Source organism: Atta cephalotes, assembly GCF_000143395.1.
Source record: "Atta cephalotes unplaced genomic scaffold scaffold00002, whole genome shotgun sequence".
NCBI classification, from domain to species: Eukaryota; Metazoa; Arthropoda; class Insecta; order Hymenoptera; family Formicidae; genus Atta; species Atta cephalotes.
The window spans coordinates 6,070,418-6,089,219 of record NW_012130066.1 but is presented as its reverse complement, the minus strand read 5'-3'; the positions used below and the strand labels follow the sequence as shown (position 1 = coordinate 6,089,219).

Genomic DNA, 18,802 nt, shown 5'->3' with positions numbered 1-18,802 from the left:
TATATAAAAATTTTTTATTGCGGGTTTTCAATGGAATTATATATTCAGAAAGAATAATTTAATCGAAATATTTAAAAATTTGGCTAAATACAGATCTGAAAATAATTTTCTTGGGCCATGAAAATAATTACATAATAATCTTAAGCATAATGAGTTGCAAAAAGTTTTGATTTTAGTAACCAGTTTGAGTCTCCTACATAATTATTTTAATGATCCAACAAAATTATTTTCAGATATGTACCTAGCTAAATATATTAGATTATTAAGACTATATAGCTTTGAAACTATATAGTTAAATATATTAAAATATTAGCAAAATCATTCTTTCCTATATTGAGTTTGTAAAGAATTTTAAAGAAAATTATTAAAAAGAAAGAACATGTATTAAACAACATTTATGTAAAATAATATTTTACAACAATTCACAGAATGTAAAAATATTCCAGGTAACTATTCTTGGGTCCAAGTACAAAGGCAGGAGAGAAATGAATAAGTGCGAGATACAAAAGTATCCTTATGTTGTTTTCCAAGTGACTGATTCAATCCAGACGAAACTTCGCGATCGACGGATGTGTCAGTCGGATATACAGAAAGCGTCGAATTTTCCTTACGTTTAGAAAAATCGCATTCGTGTCTCGCGAAAGCTTCGGGCAACACGTTCTGCTTGTCACTAGGCATAGCGACAACATTTTTCTGAGGCCTTTCCGCGAGATCTTGGACGATTGCCGTAGAGATATGCAACAACATGAGTATGTGTGTACCTGATGCAGGCGAAAGGGCGTATACGGCCATGCTATTTGTGTGTTTACCAACCAATATTGAAATATCTTCTCTTACATTTAATATTACGGGAGCAAATGCGACGCATGTATGCATATATATATATATATATATATATATAAATAGACACACCTACGCGCATACGTATGCACGTATACATGTACGAATACATGAAATGCATCGTCTCGCTCTGTCTCTTCGCTTCCTCTCCCAATTCTGGGTAGCATGCAACGCAGGGTGGAATCGAAGGATGAAGCAGGGATGAATTCGATGCGCACAACTCGATGAATACAGGATTCCATCCGGATAGAATACAAATAGGAAATATGTTTACACCCCCGAAAGCATTCCAAAGTATACGTTGCGTATACCTTCAATGCCGTTCGTCGACACTTTTTAATCCCGATATGTATATTCAATGTGGAATTTCATTTCAATTATATTAGAGTTTACATCTACGATTTTGCGATTTATATTTTTTGATCGTTGAAAAGAATTCAGAGAATAGTCGCATTTCCAATTTTTCTCTCTAGATTGAATGTGATCAAAAATTGGGATAAAAACTTGGATATAAAAAAATAAATGAAAATAAACTTATTCTTTATTTAAAGACTCGACGGTTATGAATACACATTTAAAAGTTAAATGCGGAAAAATTCAAAGAGCAACTTTTTGCATACATTTTCCAAATAAATCTCAATTTTTTAAATTAATGTATACAAATAAAAAAGGAAAAAAGAATGATCTTTTGTTCTTTCGAACCCCTATGCTCAGCTTGTTAAATTGTAACTATGTCGCCATACGTCAATGCTGGTTCGGGATCTCAATTGTATTAAGAGACAGTTTCCAGTGGCATAGCTCGATTGTAAGCGCGACCTGAATTTGATCCCGAATCAAAGGCATGGATGGGAAATTACCGTCGAAAGCGACGCGTTGTGCTAATATAAGGACAATCGGTAGCATTATGCGGGCACGAAGAGGTTGTGAGAAATGCTTTGGACGATTGTCAGGGTGTAGCTACACACACACACACACACACACACACACACACACACACACGCACGCACGCACGCGCACACACACACACACAGAGCAGAGCCCTTGCCGGAATAACAGCGACGAAACGAATTTGCGCCAGTTATTTAGGGGTTAGCGCCGAGTTCTGCCTATCCGGATTAATTAAAGTGGAAATGCGACGACTGGTGCTCCGCTTGCTCGTACGAGTTTCCTATCGCATGCAATTGCGATTTCTTGGTGCCGTGCCAGCTTTGTTTGAACATTGTTATTTTCGCGATCAGAGTCCCGTCGAACTCCCCGTTTGTCGCTGCGCGAGGAGAGGTAGTACCCGTTCTTTTGACGAAGCGTCGTTTAAGATAACGAACGTTCTCTTCTTCCTCGCGTTTCACCTTGCGTCTTTGTAAAGCGAAAAACAACGGAGAAGATCCGCTTCTCTCCGAGAGTATATCGGGTAACGCCGCTCTTTTTCCTTTAGCCTCTCTCGTTCTTACCCATTCTGTCTCAACCATCGAGTTCCTCCCACCGCGAAAAGAGAGTAACTCACTCAAGCTCCCTCCGCGTAGCTGGTGTCATAAGTCAACTCCCTTGGTAAAGGGTGGTCTAATGGGCCCGGGAGAGCTTCACTGAGGATCTGGGGGAGCTACGACGACACAGTGGAAGAAATGGAGGACGTGCTCGTCTCACTATGGCCAAATGCGAAGGAGAAAAGGAATGAAAACGATAGGATTAAGAAACCATCTAAGAAGCAACCCACATTCCGAAATTTTAGAATTACTGTTAAGCCTGAATACTCGATCTATCAGAAAGCTTGTTCCAAATTTTATTATTCCCTTTCGTTACTCGCAGCTTGTCGATGGCTCACTGTTGAAAATTTTGCAAACACCGACAAGAGGCGTGGCCCACGACATCGAGCTGTGTATGGTATGAATTTCAGTGGTGGATCGCGCGAGCCGATTTAATAATACCGTTGGCCATTGTACCGCAAGCTGCATGTGACGCGACTGTGTTAATCGATGCTACGATATCAAAGGTAATGAACTGCAATATGAGGAGTTTGTAAGCGCGGTCATGGTGGATAATTGTAACAGTCACAATAACCCGAAACCATAATTACTGTACGTGTTGAAAGAACACATAATTAACTCTTAGTTATACGATTAAGTCATTTGTGTCCTGCGCATTTCTTTTCTTTGAAATACTAGGAGCTCTGTGTTCAAATAAAGGTCTCTAGTCTTTTCTTTTTTTTAACACAACTTTACAAATACACGCTTTCATACAAATACTTTCTAAAGATATACGTGTAAGAATTAAAATATAAGTAAATTTAATAATTTTTGCACTTGTAAGGTCCAGTTTTTCTAATTTCTGGTTGTAGACTTAACTTATAGACTTAACTTGATGTAAAGATTGTATTTTTTTGGCTATGGTTAATCACTAAACAGATGGTTTTGTAGCGAATAATTTTTAAAGTTATCACTTCAACAAAATCATTAGTTTATTGACTAATCATAGCTAGAAAAACATTATCATAAAAATTAGAAAATGAAAAACCAAACCTGAAAAATGATAAAAATTAATCCGAAATATAAACGATCACGAGTAATAAAAACTAGAAAATCATCGTGTGTACTAAGGGTTAACTTCTAAAGAATTGATATGTTTTTAAAACAAAATCATAAAAAAGAATAATCAGACAATCATAAAGTAGATGAAAAGGCTGAACAAAAGAGTAGAAAAATGAAGAGATAATAAGACTAATATTGCACTCGCGCAACTCGTCGCGTCAAACTTGGTTTTTCTTCGTTATTAACTCGGTTATTAACTAATGGATCGGAGAAAATCTTATCGCATAGACGTCATCATGACGTGTTTACACAAAAAACACGTGCACCTCCTTCTCATTTCCTCCGATGAAATCCGAGATTCGTGTTAATTTGATGACTCGCGCTCGATTTACTTCAGGCACGATGATTAAAGGTGTTGCGGTTATGCGTAGTCGTAAAAATACGATACGGTTAGGCTCGGAAAACATTGCACGGAGAGTTAAAAATGAAACGCATGTGATAAGAACACCGCAGACATTAAGCGAACGTTGTTGTATTATCACGGCAATAATTGTGAAGTTTAAGGAACTACCCGCTGAGAAACTTGAAGGGTTCTTTATTTTAAATAAGGCTGATCTCAATTATTTCGCTTTTTTTTCCTCGAGTTTCGCGATAATCTTCTTAATGATGTTTGATAATATATAAATGAAAAAAGGCATGAAATATAAAAATAAAGGTCTAAAAATTAATGATTTAATTGTAATTATCATAAGCATATAAACTTCGTTCTTTATTTAAATCAATTTTTTTAGAATATAAGTAAAAAATATGATTTTTGAAGAATTGAAGAAATGTTCTAGAGAGAGAGGTTTTATTACTGTAATATTAAAAATAATTAAAAATATATTTAAAAAATGCTCATCATTTTATATATTAAATGGAACATATCTTCTTTAAAATTTATTTTCAAAATAAGAACTAATGTTGAAAATATTATCTTAACTTAAGTTGTTTCTGAAGTACTTTCTATTAAAAATTACGACTATTTTCGTACATATAATAGAGGATTCTTTAATTATGTAAATATAACAGACTTCTAAAGATGTTAAAAAGTAACAAGTTGTAGCTTTAAAATATACAAATTTCATAAAAAAGTAAATTAACAACATTGAATTTCAGCTTGCTAAAGTGATTTATTATTGTAACGAAAACGTAAGTCATTGCAAAAATTACTGTTTGTCATGTCAATGACAATTTTCTAAACTTAATATTTAACAACGTTTGATTAATATAGTTTGAAGGAAACGGTGTATTTTTCTTTTTCCCGGGGATTCTAAATCTCCTAATAGGTCAATTTCAACAAAAAAATCGACTCATGAAGTTTCTGAAATGATCAAGACACAAATCTTATTTTCTTTTGAATGATTATTATCTCTCCAGTACTTTTCTCAATTTATTATCGTAATAATTTCATCGCAGATGTTCTGAGAGCGTAAGAAAGTCTAATCTTCTTCTCTTCTTTCCTATCTTTTTCCTCTTCTTTAATCTCCAAGACAATCTGACATCCACGATCATCCCGTCGCGACGCGGTGTCTTCCGTTAGGGCACCGTTAAGTCGCGCCGCTATATTACATTACTTGTTCTGAAGTTCGGCGCTCGCTCATCAAGCTCTAGTTTTAACGCAGAAAATTTTACGAGTGTTGACGAAGCGCTAACCGACGCTCTCCGCTTTTACCTCATCCTCGTCGCGCACCATCACTGCATTCGCGGCTTTACGAACGGAGAACTGCAAAATATAATTTAACGATTCGCCGTGTTAAGTTTTGCCTGCGTCGTTGCGCTCCTAGACGACGCCCACGCGGCGAGCAGTGAGAAAGAGAGAGAGATTTCCTCAAGGGCCATGCCGAGCTAAACCTCCTTTCAGCAAGACGCCCGACTGAAGGTTAAATGAAATGTTAAACTTATGCATCCGCGTATCTAATTAAATTTGCCGTCGCGTAATCGCGCATCGAAATTCTCTGAGAGAACGAGCACGACTTATCGGCGCGAGTTTAATGTGTACTTTAATATGTTGCTCACATGTTGCTCGTGAAGCGAAATTCCTAATTTCTCATTAAATCTCATAATCCTGCATTACTTATACATATTTATCCATATATTGTATAATTATATTTCGTATAATATTATAAATTAATTCTTCTTTTTCAATACTTGTTAAGAATTGGCAAGAGACATTGGCTAAAAAGATGAATTTCTATTTTATTAAATTATAGCTAAAATATTCAAAAGATTGTAATAAGTATTTGTAATCAGAAGAAGCGTCTTGCTAAAAAGCGATTTTTTTGAAAAAAAAGTAAAATAGAAGATTGATTTGATATCTTACTTCTAATATTTGCACTATAGTGATCTTATTTATTATTTTAAAGAAAAAATTGCAAAACTCTTCCAACTCTTCAGCAAACTTTGCAGCTTCATAAAACATAGAAAATTTCATGGTAAAATATTGCTCTTACAAAATCAATTGTCTGCACCGGGAGTATGAAATAGATAATTCTATTTATTATAATAAAATTTTATGGGTGAAACTGCAAAATTTGGCTGCTTCATAATTTCGCAAAATACAAGCTAAAGAAAGTTTTACAGCACAATCTTTTAAATTGAGAAAAAATGGCTAATTGAAAATAGACGAACCAGAAGATTCTAATTCATCCATGTTTAATCAGAATTCTAATTCAGACATTTTTCTCAATGTACGAAACAAAATATGATAGAGTACACGGATATGTATCTGCGTGGCAAATGAGTCATTCTTGCCAACCTTTAATAATTTAACATTTAACAATTTGAGAATATATATCCAAATAAATAAAATACAATAAATCTAAAATTTATTTAGCGTAAATAAGAAAATTTTTTTCTTATTTATGCTAAAATAAGAATATTAAAAACGAGGGAACATTTTATGTTAAACATACATGTTTCAAATCGCTAAATATTTCATGAGCAAGTAGAGAGCAGATTAAGTCGAAAAGTCCTCTGCCATTTTGCAGTTTTCGCAAGTTAACAAGATATTAATTACTAAAAATTGCCGAAAATTGGCCTTCAATAATTTTTTAGTCAAATACTATCAACTTAACAGAAAAACTGTAAGAGACAAAAATTGTTTATTTTCTTCTCATAAAATTCTAAGAATTTTTTCAGAATTTTTTAATACTGTATTTTTTGTTTGTAAAAATAAGAAAATGTAGTAGGTATTAAAAAGTTGATAAAAAATTATAAAAAAATTCTTAGAGCTTTATGAGAAAAAAAAATAATTTTTGTTTCTTACAGTTTTCTATAAGGTGATAGTATTTGAGAAAAAATTATTGAAGAACAATTTTCGGCAATTTTTAGTAATTAATATCTTAGTAACTATTGCGAAACTTGCAAAATGGTACAGGACTTTTCGATTCAGTTTAGTCCGCTCTACCTCCATGAAATATTTGGTGATTATTTAGGGACACCCTGTATACTTAATATACAATAATTAAGAAATAATATTTTTATATTTAATAGCGCAATAATTATCGCGTCGTTTTTAGTACTTTCATTTGCCAAAAAAAATTAAAATTTTCTTATTTTTGATTGAATCTGAAGAGTCTGTTTGTATTAATATTTTATTATTTAGCATAAATTATAAACTTGAAAGAAATTATAATTTTTTTATAACAGAACCGAGATAATATAGTTTAATATAGTTTGCGTTAATTTAGAGAAAAAATATTAATTATTATTACGTATAATATTATTACATATTACGAAACATAGTTGTGTTTTTACGGTTCTTCTACGGTAGATATAGTAACGTGCGAAGTGCGAACATCTCACAGAATTTAATCGCGCGCATTGAAAATGCGAGAGAATAGTTTCGTAGTCTCAAGCGTTATTCTATGACAAGCAAGGACGCTTTGATATCGTTAATGTACATCGCGGATGTAGCTATTCCCGTAAATTAACGCAAACAATGGTATGTACCGAGTATCTGGGGCACGAGCGCACGAGCGGGCCTCAACCAGAGAACTCGCGAGGCGAGTTAAAATTTTAGCAATGGCTCAATTCCCGCAGACAACACGAGGCGAACCGCTTAGCAAATTTAATCTGCAAGATTAGAATAATATATATGCATAAGCAATTTTCGTATAATTCTATATGTGATTGTTGAAAGCGGATGAAGCACGCGAAAAAAAACGCCTTCGTCGTTTCCTACTGCAATCGTCTTTGTAAAAAACAATTTTACATTTTCTCTGTGCCGAATTTGTGTTTCTCCTGTGAAACATGTGCAGTTTGCATACGCGGTTATATTTGTTACGTAAACCAAAAGTGAATTAAACATTAATGCACTCACATATAAGGTGCTGTGACACTCAACGTTATTTTATGATAAAATCTGAATATCATTGCTACAAATTTTTTAATAATAAATTATATGTGCAATTCAACATATACTAAAACCTATATAAAATATGTTTATGTATATCTCAACATATTAGATATTATATGAATAAATTTCCGCGTTTAACTTTAGATAATGCTAACAATTTAAAAAATTTCCGCGCTGAATTATTTTTCCATTCAAGGTTGAATAATCTGCATGAAATTGCATTGTTTCTCGTAATTAGATAATTAACTACATTTTTAATTTAATTGAACGCTAAAAAGCATTTCATTGCGTCACGTTCTATTTTCACTGCGGTAAAACCGTCTTTGAAGCAATCAGAATAATTTGTAAGACTTATGGAGACAATACTGTGTCGGAAAGAACGTGTCAAAATTAATTTAAAAGATTTAAATAGTGATTTCGAAATAAATGATAAATTGTGTTGCAAAATATTCTTTCGCTGCGATATTCGTATGCTGTCTGAAAGATGGCAAAAAGTGTTAGATTTGAAAGGCGAATACTTTGAAATACTTTGAAATGTTTGTACAGTCCCTTTTATATTAACAGATATATACTTTTGAAAAGAAAAACAAATTTATTTATACACCTAATCGTATAAAACTGAAAAATGTATTAAATTTGTAAAAATTTATATAGTAGTATTTTAAATATTGGGTTGTCCGGAAAATTCGTGCCGACTATAATAACCTATATAATTTAATAAATGTATACTAAATCTTTTGCGTTTCAATTTTCCTTCAACATCGGCACGAACTTTCTGGACAACCCAATATATTTTTATAAGCACTGAGATCCTTTGACCGAAAATAAGATATTGTTTCTCTTAATTGATTTATTCTCGTCGGTTTTAATTTCGAATGATGATAACTTTTTTAGAAATTTAAAGAGTTGCAGCGACAGAATATTTAATAGTATTTACTTTTCAATATTTGAAAGAAATGTATTTTTAGAGTAATGTTTTTTGATAAAAAATTCTCATCATAGATACATTTTTTTACGCTCAGATACTATCACGTGCGATACGACCAACGTGCACAAGCTCTATCTTCTTGTTAATAATATTTTCTGTTTTTTTTTCTTTAATTACGAAATAGGCTTTGAAAAATGGATTGCGTATATTGAGAAGTTTGTGTTTTATTCCGTGAAAACACGATGTACCGAGTGCATCGATCGATGGCGTATATGTTATTTTTGGCATCGCTCTCTGATATTTGGCGGCATCTAGTTCTTGTTTCAGGATAAAACATAGTGGAACGATGAAATACTCTGTCAAGAATGCATCATCAGTTCCCAAAAAATTCCCGAACGCGGGCAATCTATCGCGTGATGTTCCGCAAACGCGTTAACAGTTTCGTGCGATAGATACGAACGATGCGCGCGCGCAATTTTCGAGCGAGCTTTCGCTTAACGAGTTCGAGGACAGGTAAGATTTACGAGAAAAATGCTTGTCAGCGCGGGGATGGAATTTATGAAAACTCTCGTTTCGTTCCGGTCGACTCCGTCAGCTCTTCTCGCCCTCGTTCTTGAACGCCCTTTTTCTTTCCGACGCGCTTCTTCCTCCTTATTTCTCGTCCATCCATTTCCCTTGCGCGGAACTTGGTGTGCCGCTATATCCAGAAAGTACATCGACTTGTAATGCACTTTTTGCGATACATTAAGGCGTATATTTTATGACACGTGCGTATAACGCGCGATGGTAATAGCAAGCTTCGACTCAAGGATAGACGAAGACACGCGAATAATGTTAAGGGTGCGAGCGAGTGACTGATGCGACTCCGGGGTCGCCTCTTACAGAGGTAGAGGTTATCAACCCCACTCCATTAAATTACACTTAACTCGATCTTACGGTCGACAGTGGCACCATTGTTTCCATTCAATAAAGAGTTATACAATGACAAATAGCATAATCATACATCTTGCATCTATAAATTTAATTTACGCATACTGGGTGACATAATTCATGATATGATTAATACGCGAAGGTAAAAATCACTTTAACTTTGTAAGTGTAATTTAATTGTTTATTGCGTAATGTCATTCCTTTACATTAAAAGTGACAACTAAAAAAATTAAGTTTTTCAGAAAAGGGAACAATTATTTTGCAACTTAATAGAAAATTATTGACTAATTAAATAATATCGGAAAAAAGATTATGCTCTAGAAATATGATAAAATGTAATATTCATTTTACAACTTAAAAATCATTCTTTTTGTGTTATTACTATTTTAATATTCTATGAAATTATAACAAATGTGGAATAATTCAAATGTGACATAATTCAAAATATCACAAATAATTTATATTTATCTTGTGTGTATAATATAATTAAATTCAAAATAATTAATATAATTAAATTCAAAAACAATTTTTTCTTCGATCATCAAAAATCTTCTAAATGTTTTCTACAATACAAGCGACTTTTCTTTTTATTTACAAAAATGATGAATATAACTCAAAATGTGTATCACTCTTGCAAAAGATGATCTCTTTAAAAACTTTGAAAAAGAACGACATAAGTGCTATTGGACGAATAGACTGTGAAATCAAATTAGTTTTTGATGATAATAGAATAATCTTTACCTTCATAATTTGAAACTCACATTTTCTGATTTGTGTCACTTTTGAAATAAACGAAAAAATAAAGAAACAATATCATGATAAGTCATTTAGTGTACTTATATAGTACGAGTATTTAATTAAATTACAGAAATTCACATACTTTATTTTAACTTTTGCTATTTTCTGTATTTTTTAAATATTAATTCTTAGTGTTGTTTCTAATAATATTATCAAAAAATACCAAAAATTGTTAATGAAATTCAAGAAAATTTTGCAATAAGCACTGCTTGTTGCATAATATCGTGATAAACCACACATACAATTGGTGTGTAAGATATACTTAATTAAATTACAAAAATTCAACTTTTTTAACTTTTTTAACATTTTCTATATTTTTTTCTTCTTTAGATATTCTTAATTGTTATTTTTAATAACATTATAGCATAAAATATATAATAACAAAAACTGTTAATGCAATTCGAGAAAATTTGCACTGTAGTCTAAATGAACTTATTGTCATTGTACTGTTGCAACCATTAAGGATAGTATCGCCGTGTGAATCGTAATGATAATAGGCAAACTTCCCTTCATGATGCAAAAATACTAAAAATACACACCGCGTTATTCCTTCCATCTAATTACAATAATAGCCGCGTAACGGCTCGATGCCGCACGAATTTACATAACGTCCGGCATACTTCATTATCGCAACTATTGATCGTGAAAACGATCAGGGTAGGAATCGAGCCAACTCATTCGGGGTGGATCTCATTTAGATTTCCATTCTCGATCGTCCCGCGATTTTCAGAACCGGCAGCTTTATCAGGTGGACCAGCACGCATACCAACCATAGATCGAGTTTCCAGTCGAATACATCTCATTCGTCAAACGAGTTTTCTCCTCTGTAGAATTTCTTTATGGCAATTCCTAGCAAGAGTATCGTATAGTGACTAAAGTCACTAGACATATCCGTGAGAGTAACGCAATCCGTCCACCATTTTGATTCAAAACGTAGCAAAATTCCAAACTGAATTATTATTAGGATAATTGCAGTTACACGGAAAGAATTTGCTAAAAAACTAAAAATTTAGCTACACAGCAAACAAGCTAACGTTATTTATCGTCATTTTGATTCAAAATGACATCTTTAATGACAAAATAAATAACAAGATAAATAACGTTAGCTGGGTAGCTAAATTTTTAGTTCTTTAGCAAATTCTTTCCGTGTAACTTCCGTTATCTTAACAATAATTGCATTCAGTTTAGAATTTTGCTACGTTTTGAATCTATGTTTTGGATTTATCGCTGAATACAAATCTGAAAATAATTTTGTTAAATCAAAATGATTACGTAGAGATTTCAAACATGATAAATAATACTGCAAAAAGTTTTGAAAAATGTTTTACTAATAACTCTTACAACTTACATTTGGAACATCTATATTATAATTATTCTGAGTTCAAGAAAATTATTTACAGATCTGTAGCTGAATAAATTTTTAGACACTTCAACAAAATAGTCCTTTCCATACGTACCTATGTACAGAAAAATTACAAAGTGTACATTATCCGACGCCATTTTGATTCAAAATGTTTATATTGTGCTACTATACATATACATATTCAGTAACTTCAGTATCGATGGCTCGTTCGTACATGGCCTCGAGATGCATGCGGGGATGCCATCAGTAGGCTATGCAAACGTATCCATAATACATAGCGCGCCACTGTATGCATGAGACACGTGCATGCTGTGTGTCGTGTGTTGCGTACGTGTTGCGTGTATACGCGTGGCGTATACGGCGGCTTCGCCGCATCTAATGTACACTTTTCACGTCGCGGCAAACTGCGGCGAGCATCATAAAGATAGTCCGGGGAAGTGCACGTTGGTATTACGTGACGTGCTGCTCGATAATGATACCACCGTCGTGCGATAAAAACAAAGTGAGCGTTATACAAACGCATTCGCGCATATACATATATACGTGCGTACGCGCATAAAGGCATGCCCTATACAAGTGGCGAAGATAAAAGATAATGGGAAGCATCGCTTTAACGAAATTCCGCAATGCGTGAGAAAATTATTCGTTCGCCTTATCGCTGTATTTCGACTTGCTCGGGGGGATATTATTAATATATTTCGCAAGGAGTTTCCGCTCAGCGACGACCGAGAACGTTCTTACTCAATTAGATTTAACTGCACTGTAAAAAAATTACGTATAAAATTACAACAATTATAATGAGTAATTTTGGAACTCATTAATCTGGTAGAAATGTATGCAATTTTTTAGACACTCGTTCAATTACTGTTTAATATTATTATATTCTCATTAATTGTAATAACATCGTATAAGATATTGTCCTGTTTTTATTCAGCAAATAGATTCAGATTTTGCGGTACATTAAAAAAAGAAATGTTTAATTTTAAAATATTAAAATGTTTTATTCTTGTCTTTTTTAACAGTTAAAAAATATTTTAGATTTAACTTTTTCAATAAACAAAACACTATGTATTTGGATTTAAAACACTAAAACATTTAAAATAGAAATATCTTTTATTATTAACTTTTATTGTATCAGCTACAATTTGATGTATCTCATCCATACAAATATGGGCACTAGAATCCGTCCGTTTTTTTCACCTATGAATGATTAAAAAAAATCTCTAAAAATTCACCAACATACTTTCAACTTTTTAGATATAATAAATATTGGCACTTCATTTGGGAAAATAATAAAATGTAGTGTAATTTATAATTATCGAAAGACTCAAAAAAACTTGCACGAACAGGAATCGCTCAGTTATTAGTGACCCGTATTAGTAGGATAAGAATTAAACCTTTGTTTCGCAAAGATATTTCTAACATTTTGTAAATATTTTAAACACTACACTTTTTACAGTGTAACCGCAAAACATTATATCTGTGGGATTCCAAATTTTATTTCTCAGTTCTAGATAGATTAATAAACTGTTCTAGACAGAAGTTAATAAACTGCTCAAAAAATGCATGAAATTTCTACCAGGAATATTAAAGGTATATATTTACATATACGTAAAATCACAAAGTACAATAAAATTATTATCTTCTTTATAATAATTAAACAATTTGTAAAAGTAAATTTATGATTAAAGTTAAGCTTATAAAAATATTTATGTATTAACTCGCTAACGAATTATATATAATTTTTCTTAAGCAATGCTATTAATATGTGCATAAAAATGCAAATATAATATGTATATATATATATATATATTATTACTATTATTACACATATAATGTTATAAAAAAATTTGTACATTTACATCGAAATCAACAAAAATATATTATTTTTCTTGTAATTTTCTATCTAATTATACAAAGGTATATTAGAAGTAAAAGTAATAACTTTTGTCTAAAAAATAATTTTATTTGTTCACTATAAATCATGTAATTTTACTTTTTTTACAGTGTACGAAGAGAAATATGCCAGAGAAATAAAGAAGTTCTTTAAGACTCAATATAAGTCGGATTTATGTCGTAATCAGGATATTTTATCTAGAATTGAGGGCAGATTGCTATGCGATTATATGGCAACTCGTTTTTAATGTCTTATGCGTAAATTGAGGATTTTAAAAGTAGAGTATGTTCATGCTTTTAAAATGCCATTAATTACGAGTCAATTATTTATAAATTAACGAATACTATATTTAAATAAATTGTAAACAAGAGTTTTTAACAACATGAAAATGGATTTATAATAAATTGCCATAAAATTACTTTTATGAAGAGATTTTAACATTTTATGTTTACATTAACAAGATCGATTAATGTGCATCTTCAAATCTTTAAAGCGTCTATACATGTCAAATGTGACAATAGTTACAGCGATCAGACACACTATGTCGTTCTTCCATGAATTATAAATAATGAAGAAACACAATTAAATTAAATTAAATATCAATAATAATAAATGTATTCAAGTTGATTCCCTCATCTCGTATGTTTGATTATTGATGACATTATTCCTTGCAAGTATATTCCATATCACGCAAAATGCGACTTGAAATGAGATCATCGTCAAAGATACTTTTTTTTATTTCGGCGAATATGATATCTGGAAACTTTTACGAACTTTTTATCGTCGTCAAAATCGAAAGACGATGTAATATCGAGTGGATGTCTAAGTTGGATCGTTAAGAGGATCCTTGTGTGTTTTATTAATTATTTTTCAAATAAATATTTTTCTAATTGCCTTTATAGATACACACCCACATATTTATTTAAAAAATCTTTTTCTATAATTAAAATATAAACAGTAATATAATTCAAATTCCGGTCGATTTTACATCAAAAATTATGAAAAAAATTTGGAAAATTACAGTTTGGTATCTGCTTCTGGCATCGTAATAATATTTCTTTTATACATATAAAATTATCTTAGTTTGGACTGGGATTACTTGAACAAACAATATTGAGTTCTTAGAATTAGCGGGAGCACAGAGTCGCATTGGAAATGCATAAGAAAATGAACTAATCAAAGTTCTTCATCTCCTCCCTTCCTATGAAATAAAAGACTCTGGTTGATTTTCTTATACTTTATGCATTATGCGTTATGCAAAAAGGTTATATGGCCTTAGATATATATATTATACTTAATATGAAAAGATTAGTTAGTTAGAAAATTTGTATATATATATGTTATTGTTGTGTACTGTCTAAATCTCGTGGAATGAAATCTCACTCAAAGAGACTGAAAATTTAGCCTGTCTTAAAAAAAGAGTAAAAATACGGTCACTCTTCAAGAAGAAGCGAATCTCATGTCAAAAGAGTAAATTTCACTCTAAAAAGAGTGAAAATCTGCCATTCTTGAATAAGAGTGACCATATTTTCACTTCTTTTTCAAGACAGGTTAAATTTTCACTATCTTCGAATGAGATTTCACTCTACGAGATTTAGAGAGTATTACGTAGTGTCAATGACATGTATGGAAGTCCCACTGAACCAATAAAACAGACAACTTTAGGATCTCCTTAAGCAGCGTTTATAATAAGATTTTAAGGTATAAAAACTTAAGCTATAAGTCATAAGCTAATATTAAGCTTAAGTCATAAGAAATAGACGATTGTTCTCCTCACATTGCACTGTGATGGTCATTTTCTTACGGCTTGACTTAAAGCTTAAGTTTAACCCTTTAAAATCTTACTGTAGATGCCGTTTTAAGCGCGTGCAGGCGCACCGGACAAAGTATAGTGCGAATACGGTTTACCAGTTATGAACGCGCAAATGATACGAAGCGCGCTTTGGTAAGTGCGAACGAGCTGAGAGGGAGAGAGGGCCAGGTGTGCTCTCGGCAAACGAGATGGATGTGCTGGATGTTCGCGTATCGCGTGACCACTCGATCAACGCCGCCGCGAGTTGACAGTGACTTACGCACCCGGGCACTCAACGAGATATGACATGCGCCACTGGTCGCGCGCCGCCGATGGGGCGCCCCTATTGTTACCCTACCTATGTACCCGCCAAACACCCTTAATCTTTCTATCTTTCATAGCCTTTGTCATCGTTCGATCGCTCACGTACACCATATTTCTCTTCTCCCACGCGCTCACCCCCCGGTCTTTATCGGCCTACTTCCCGTCTCACGAATAAAGTGCAACGTTCGTTGCTCGCCACGATAATGTCGTTTATTTTATTTATGCGACAGTACTTTTTTGCATTAAAGCCGGCATTTCTAAAATCGGCTCCATTCTTTGGGGACGCGCGTCGCGACAATGATGTTCTCTCGTCGAATGATATTAAAGTGATCGCAGTGATTGACAGGCGGTGGTTACTTACCGGAATCCAGAACCGTGTATCGTGGATTTGACGTGTCGATAGGCAGCATATCTCGTACCCAGGAAATGATGGGCGTCGGGGATCCAACCGCGGTGCAAAGAAGGACTGCGTTGTGACCCATCTCAACTACCTTCGTTGTCGGCGCTTGAGTAATCATTGGGAAACCCATCGGTAGATTCTCCGCTGTAATCGCAAAGGAAGGCATCTTTAGTCATTAGCCATTGTAGGAGAGCTTAAAAGTCTGAAGTAATCGGTGCATTATGCAGTAAGAGGCTGATAATATTGTAAAGAGAAGACGGGAGTTGATGCATCTTTTCAGAAAATTCCTTGAAGAGCGAATATATTGTACTTATAATAATCGTAATAAGATAACATACGTAAGGCAATTTATAATAAATTTGACATTTTAAATCTGGCTACAACTTTACGAAGCACATGTTATACGAGCACATATTATTTGAAGTCGTTATTATTTTCATGAGTTTACAAGATCACTGTATTTTCCCTGAGAGCGAAGTGACTTGATATTTTGTATTATATTTTAAGATAGCGAGTTCAGCGAGTTCATTGAGCTCATATGCTTGCATGAGTTTAATTTGTATTTGTTTGCTTTTATATGTGCAGACGTGTTTGCGCACATTGAGTATAATCGATCAAAAATTTTTGACTGCTTCATCCGTTATTCATCTACAAGATGTATGATCTTCTTAGATATCAGAATAATCAAATAATGCTATATAGAGGGTGTCCTAAAATTCGCGAATCAAAATACTATACTAAGAAAGTTTTAAAAAAATTAAATAAAAATATTATCCGTAAATTTTTATTTTAAGCGATAGTTTTGAAATAATATATGGCTTATTTAAGTATTAGAACTCTTTACACGGACTATGTTTAAACGCTAAAAACGCGCTTATTAATATTACTGCATATTGTGTTATTCCTGAACAGATGATTGTTTAAATATAATTGCTATTTTTGAACCTTTATAACTATTGCTTTAAATAAAAATGTACATATAACCTTTTTATTATTAACTGAATTTTTCAAAAATTTTCTCTCTATTTTGATTCGCGAATTTCGGGACATTCTGTGTAGTAGAGTGAGCGTATGTGGATTAGTTATACGGAGATAACATCTAGGTAGTCGAAAATATTCACGTAGCGAAAATGTCAAAATATTCGACGTGTACACATCTTTTACATTGATACGAAGTAAACTTCGCGGCTCGTCAATTATATATCGGACGTGTCGTAGAGTAGATCCGGATAGCCCTCTGTGGATCGTAGACGGGATCCCGCGACTGGTCTCGTGGGATCGAAAGTTAGGAGAAGCCACTGAAACTGGTCGGCCATACCGCCGTTCCCATTTCCCATCGCGGAAAACAGATCTTCCGTCTCTCGGAAGGCAGCCCGCTGATATGGATAGATGCGCTGGAATGCCGATGCGATCAGGAATGCAATCACAGAATTCAATATACCGCGCGGAGATCTTTTAAAAAGATCTGCCAAAAAGATCAAATAAATCGCAATTTCGTTTCGCATTTTTCGTTTTTTGGATGTTGGAATAATAAAATTGGAATAAATATCTCGCAAACGATTTCTAATTCATTATTTATTGATATTCAGTCCTTTTCGCATATTTTTGTTTTTTTAATAATTGTTTAATAAATATTTTTGACATTAATTGTTATTTGATAATTGTTGTTTGAGAGATATGTAATAGAACTGGATGAATTCGTTTTTTAATAATAAAAAAAAACATCATTAAAGCTAATTGAGCAGATGAAAATATCTGCCAAGAGAGAAAAATATTGTAATCATTCGATAAAACATTATGTTTTACGAGAAACGAAGCAATATTTATAAATGCACTGACAATAAAAAAAAAAACAAAATATTCACAAGCAAATGTGGCATTTTCTTCAATATTTAGATATTTTATTTGGCTATAAAAAATTATAACTATGATGACAAAATACTTGTAATACTCCTAATAATTAAATATCATACATTTTTATAAAATATATCTCGTTAATTATAAAAAAAATAAAATAGACGATATATTTTTAGGGAATAAAATTTTATTTAATTTTATTTAAGAATTTATTTTAGTAAAATAAATATTATATCTTACACATAAATTATTAAGTTATCGATGGTTTGAATCTTCGTGGATCTTAATAGGCTGTATGCTCATCAGGAACTGCTCGATATCCAATTAAAAGATATGTTCAATAGAGATTGAGCGTGTCAAAGGAACGATGCACAAGTCGTGCGTGAAGTTCAGCCTTGGGGCAAGCAAGAAGATTAATTCGACCTGTTTCGAGGTACACGTGATACGACCCCACATCGTTCCCGTTCTTCATGTAATTACGACGGCGCTACATTAATCCTTGGGGTGAACTCGTAGTTAAATCTAAGTTGGCGACGCGGCGTACGAAGTTCCGAACAACTCCCGCGATTGTCCTGCTTCCGTTTCGACGGTGCTCGTACGACAGAGATGAAGACTGAATTTACTCGAACCGATTTAATAACCGATTTTATAATACTGGTTGCTTATTTCAAGCAAACATAGAATTTATTCTGTAAAATAGAATTAAAAATCTGATAAAGAAGATATATATATATATATATATATATATATAC

The 18,802-nt window shown here is 32.8% G+C and overlaps 1 protein-coding gene across 1 annotated transcript in view; it reads right to left on the bottom strand.

The window, feature by feature from the left end:
• Positions 1-18,802, bottom strand: part of LOC105620971 (tyrosine-protein phosphatase Lar) — a 146,639-nt gene that overhangs the window by 29,943 nt on the left and 97,894 nt on the right. The window contains exon 3 of the mRNA XM_012202449.1: positions 16,155-16,337. Coding sequence (XP_012057839.1) covers positions 16,155-16,323 — 169 coding nt within the window. The 5' untranslated portion in view covers positions 16,324-16,337. The remainder of the gene's footprint in view (positions 1-16,154; positions 16,338-18,802) is intronic.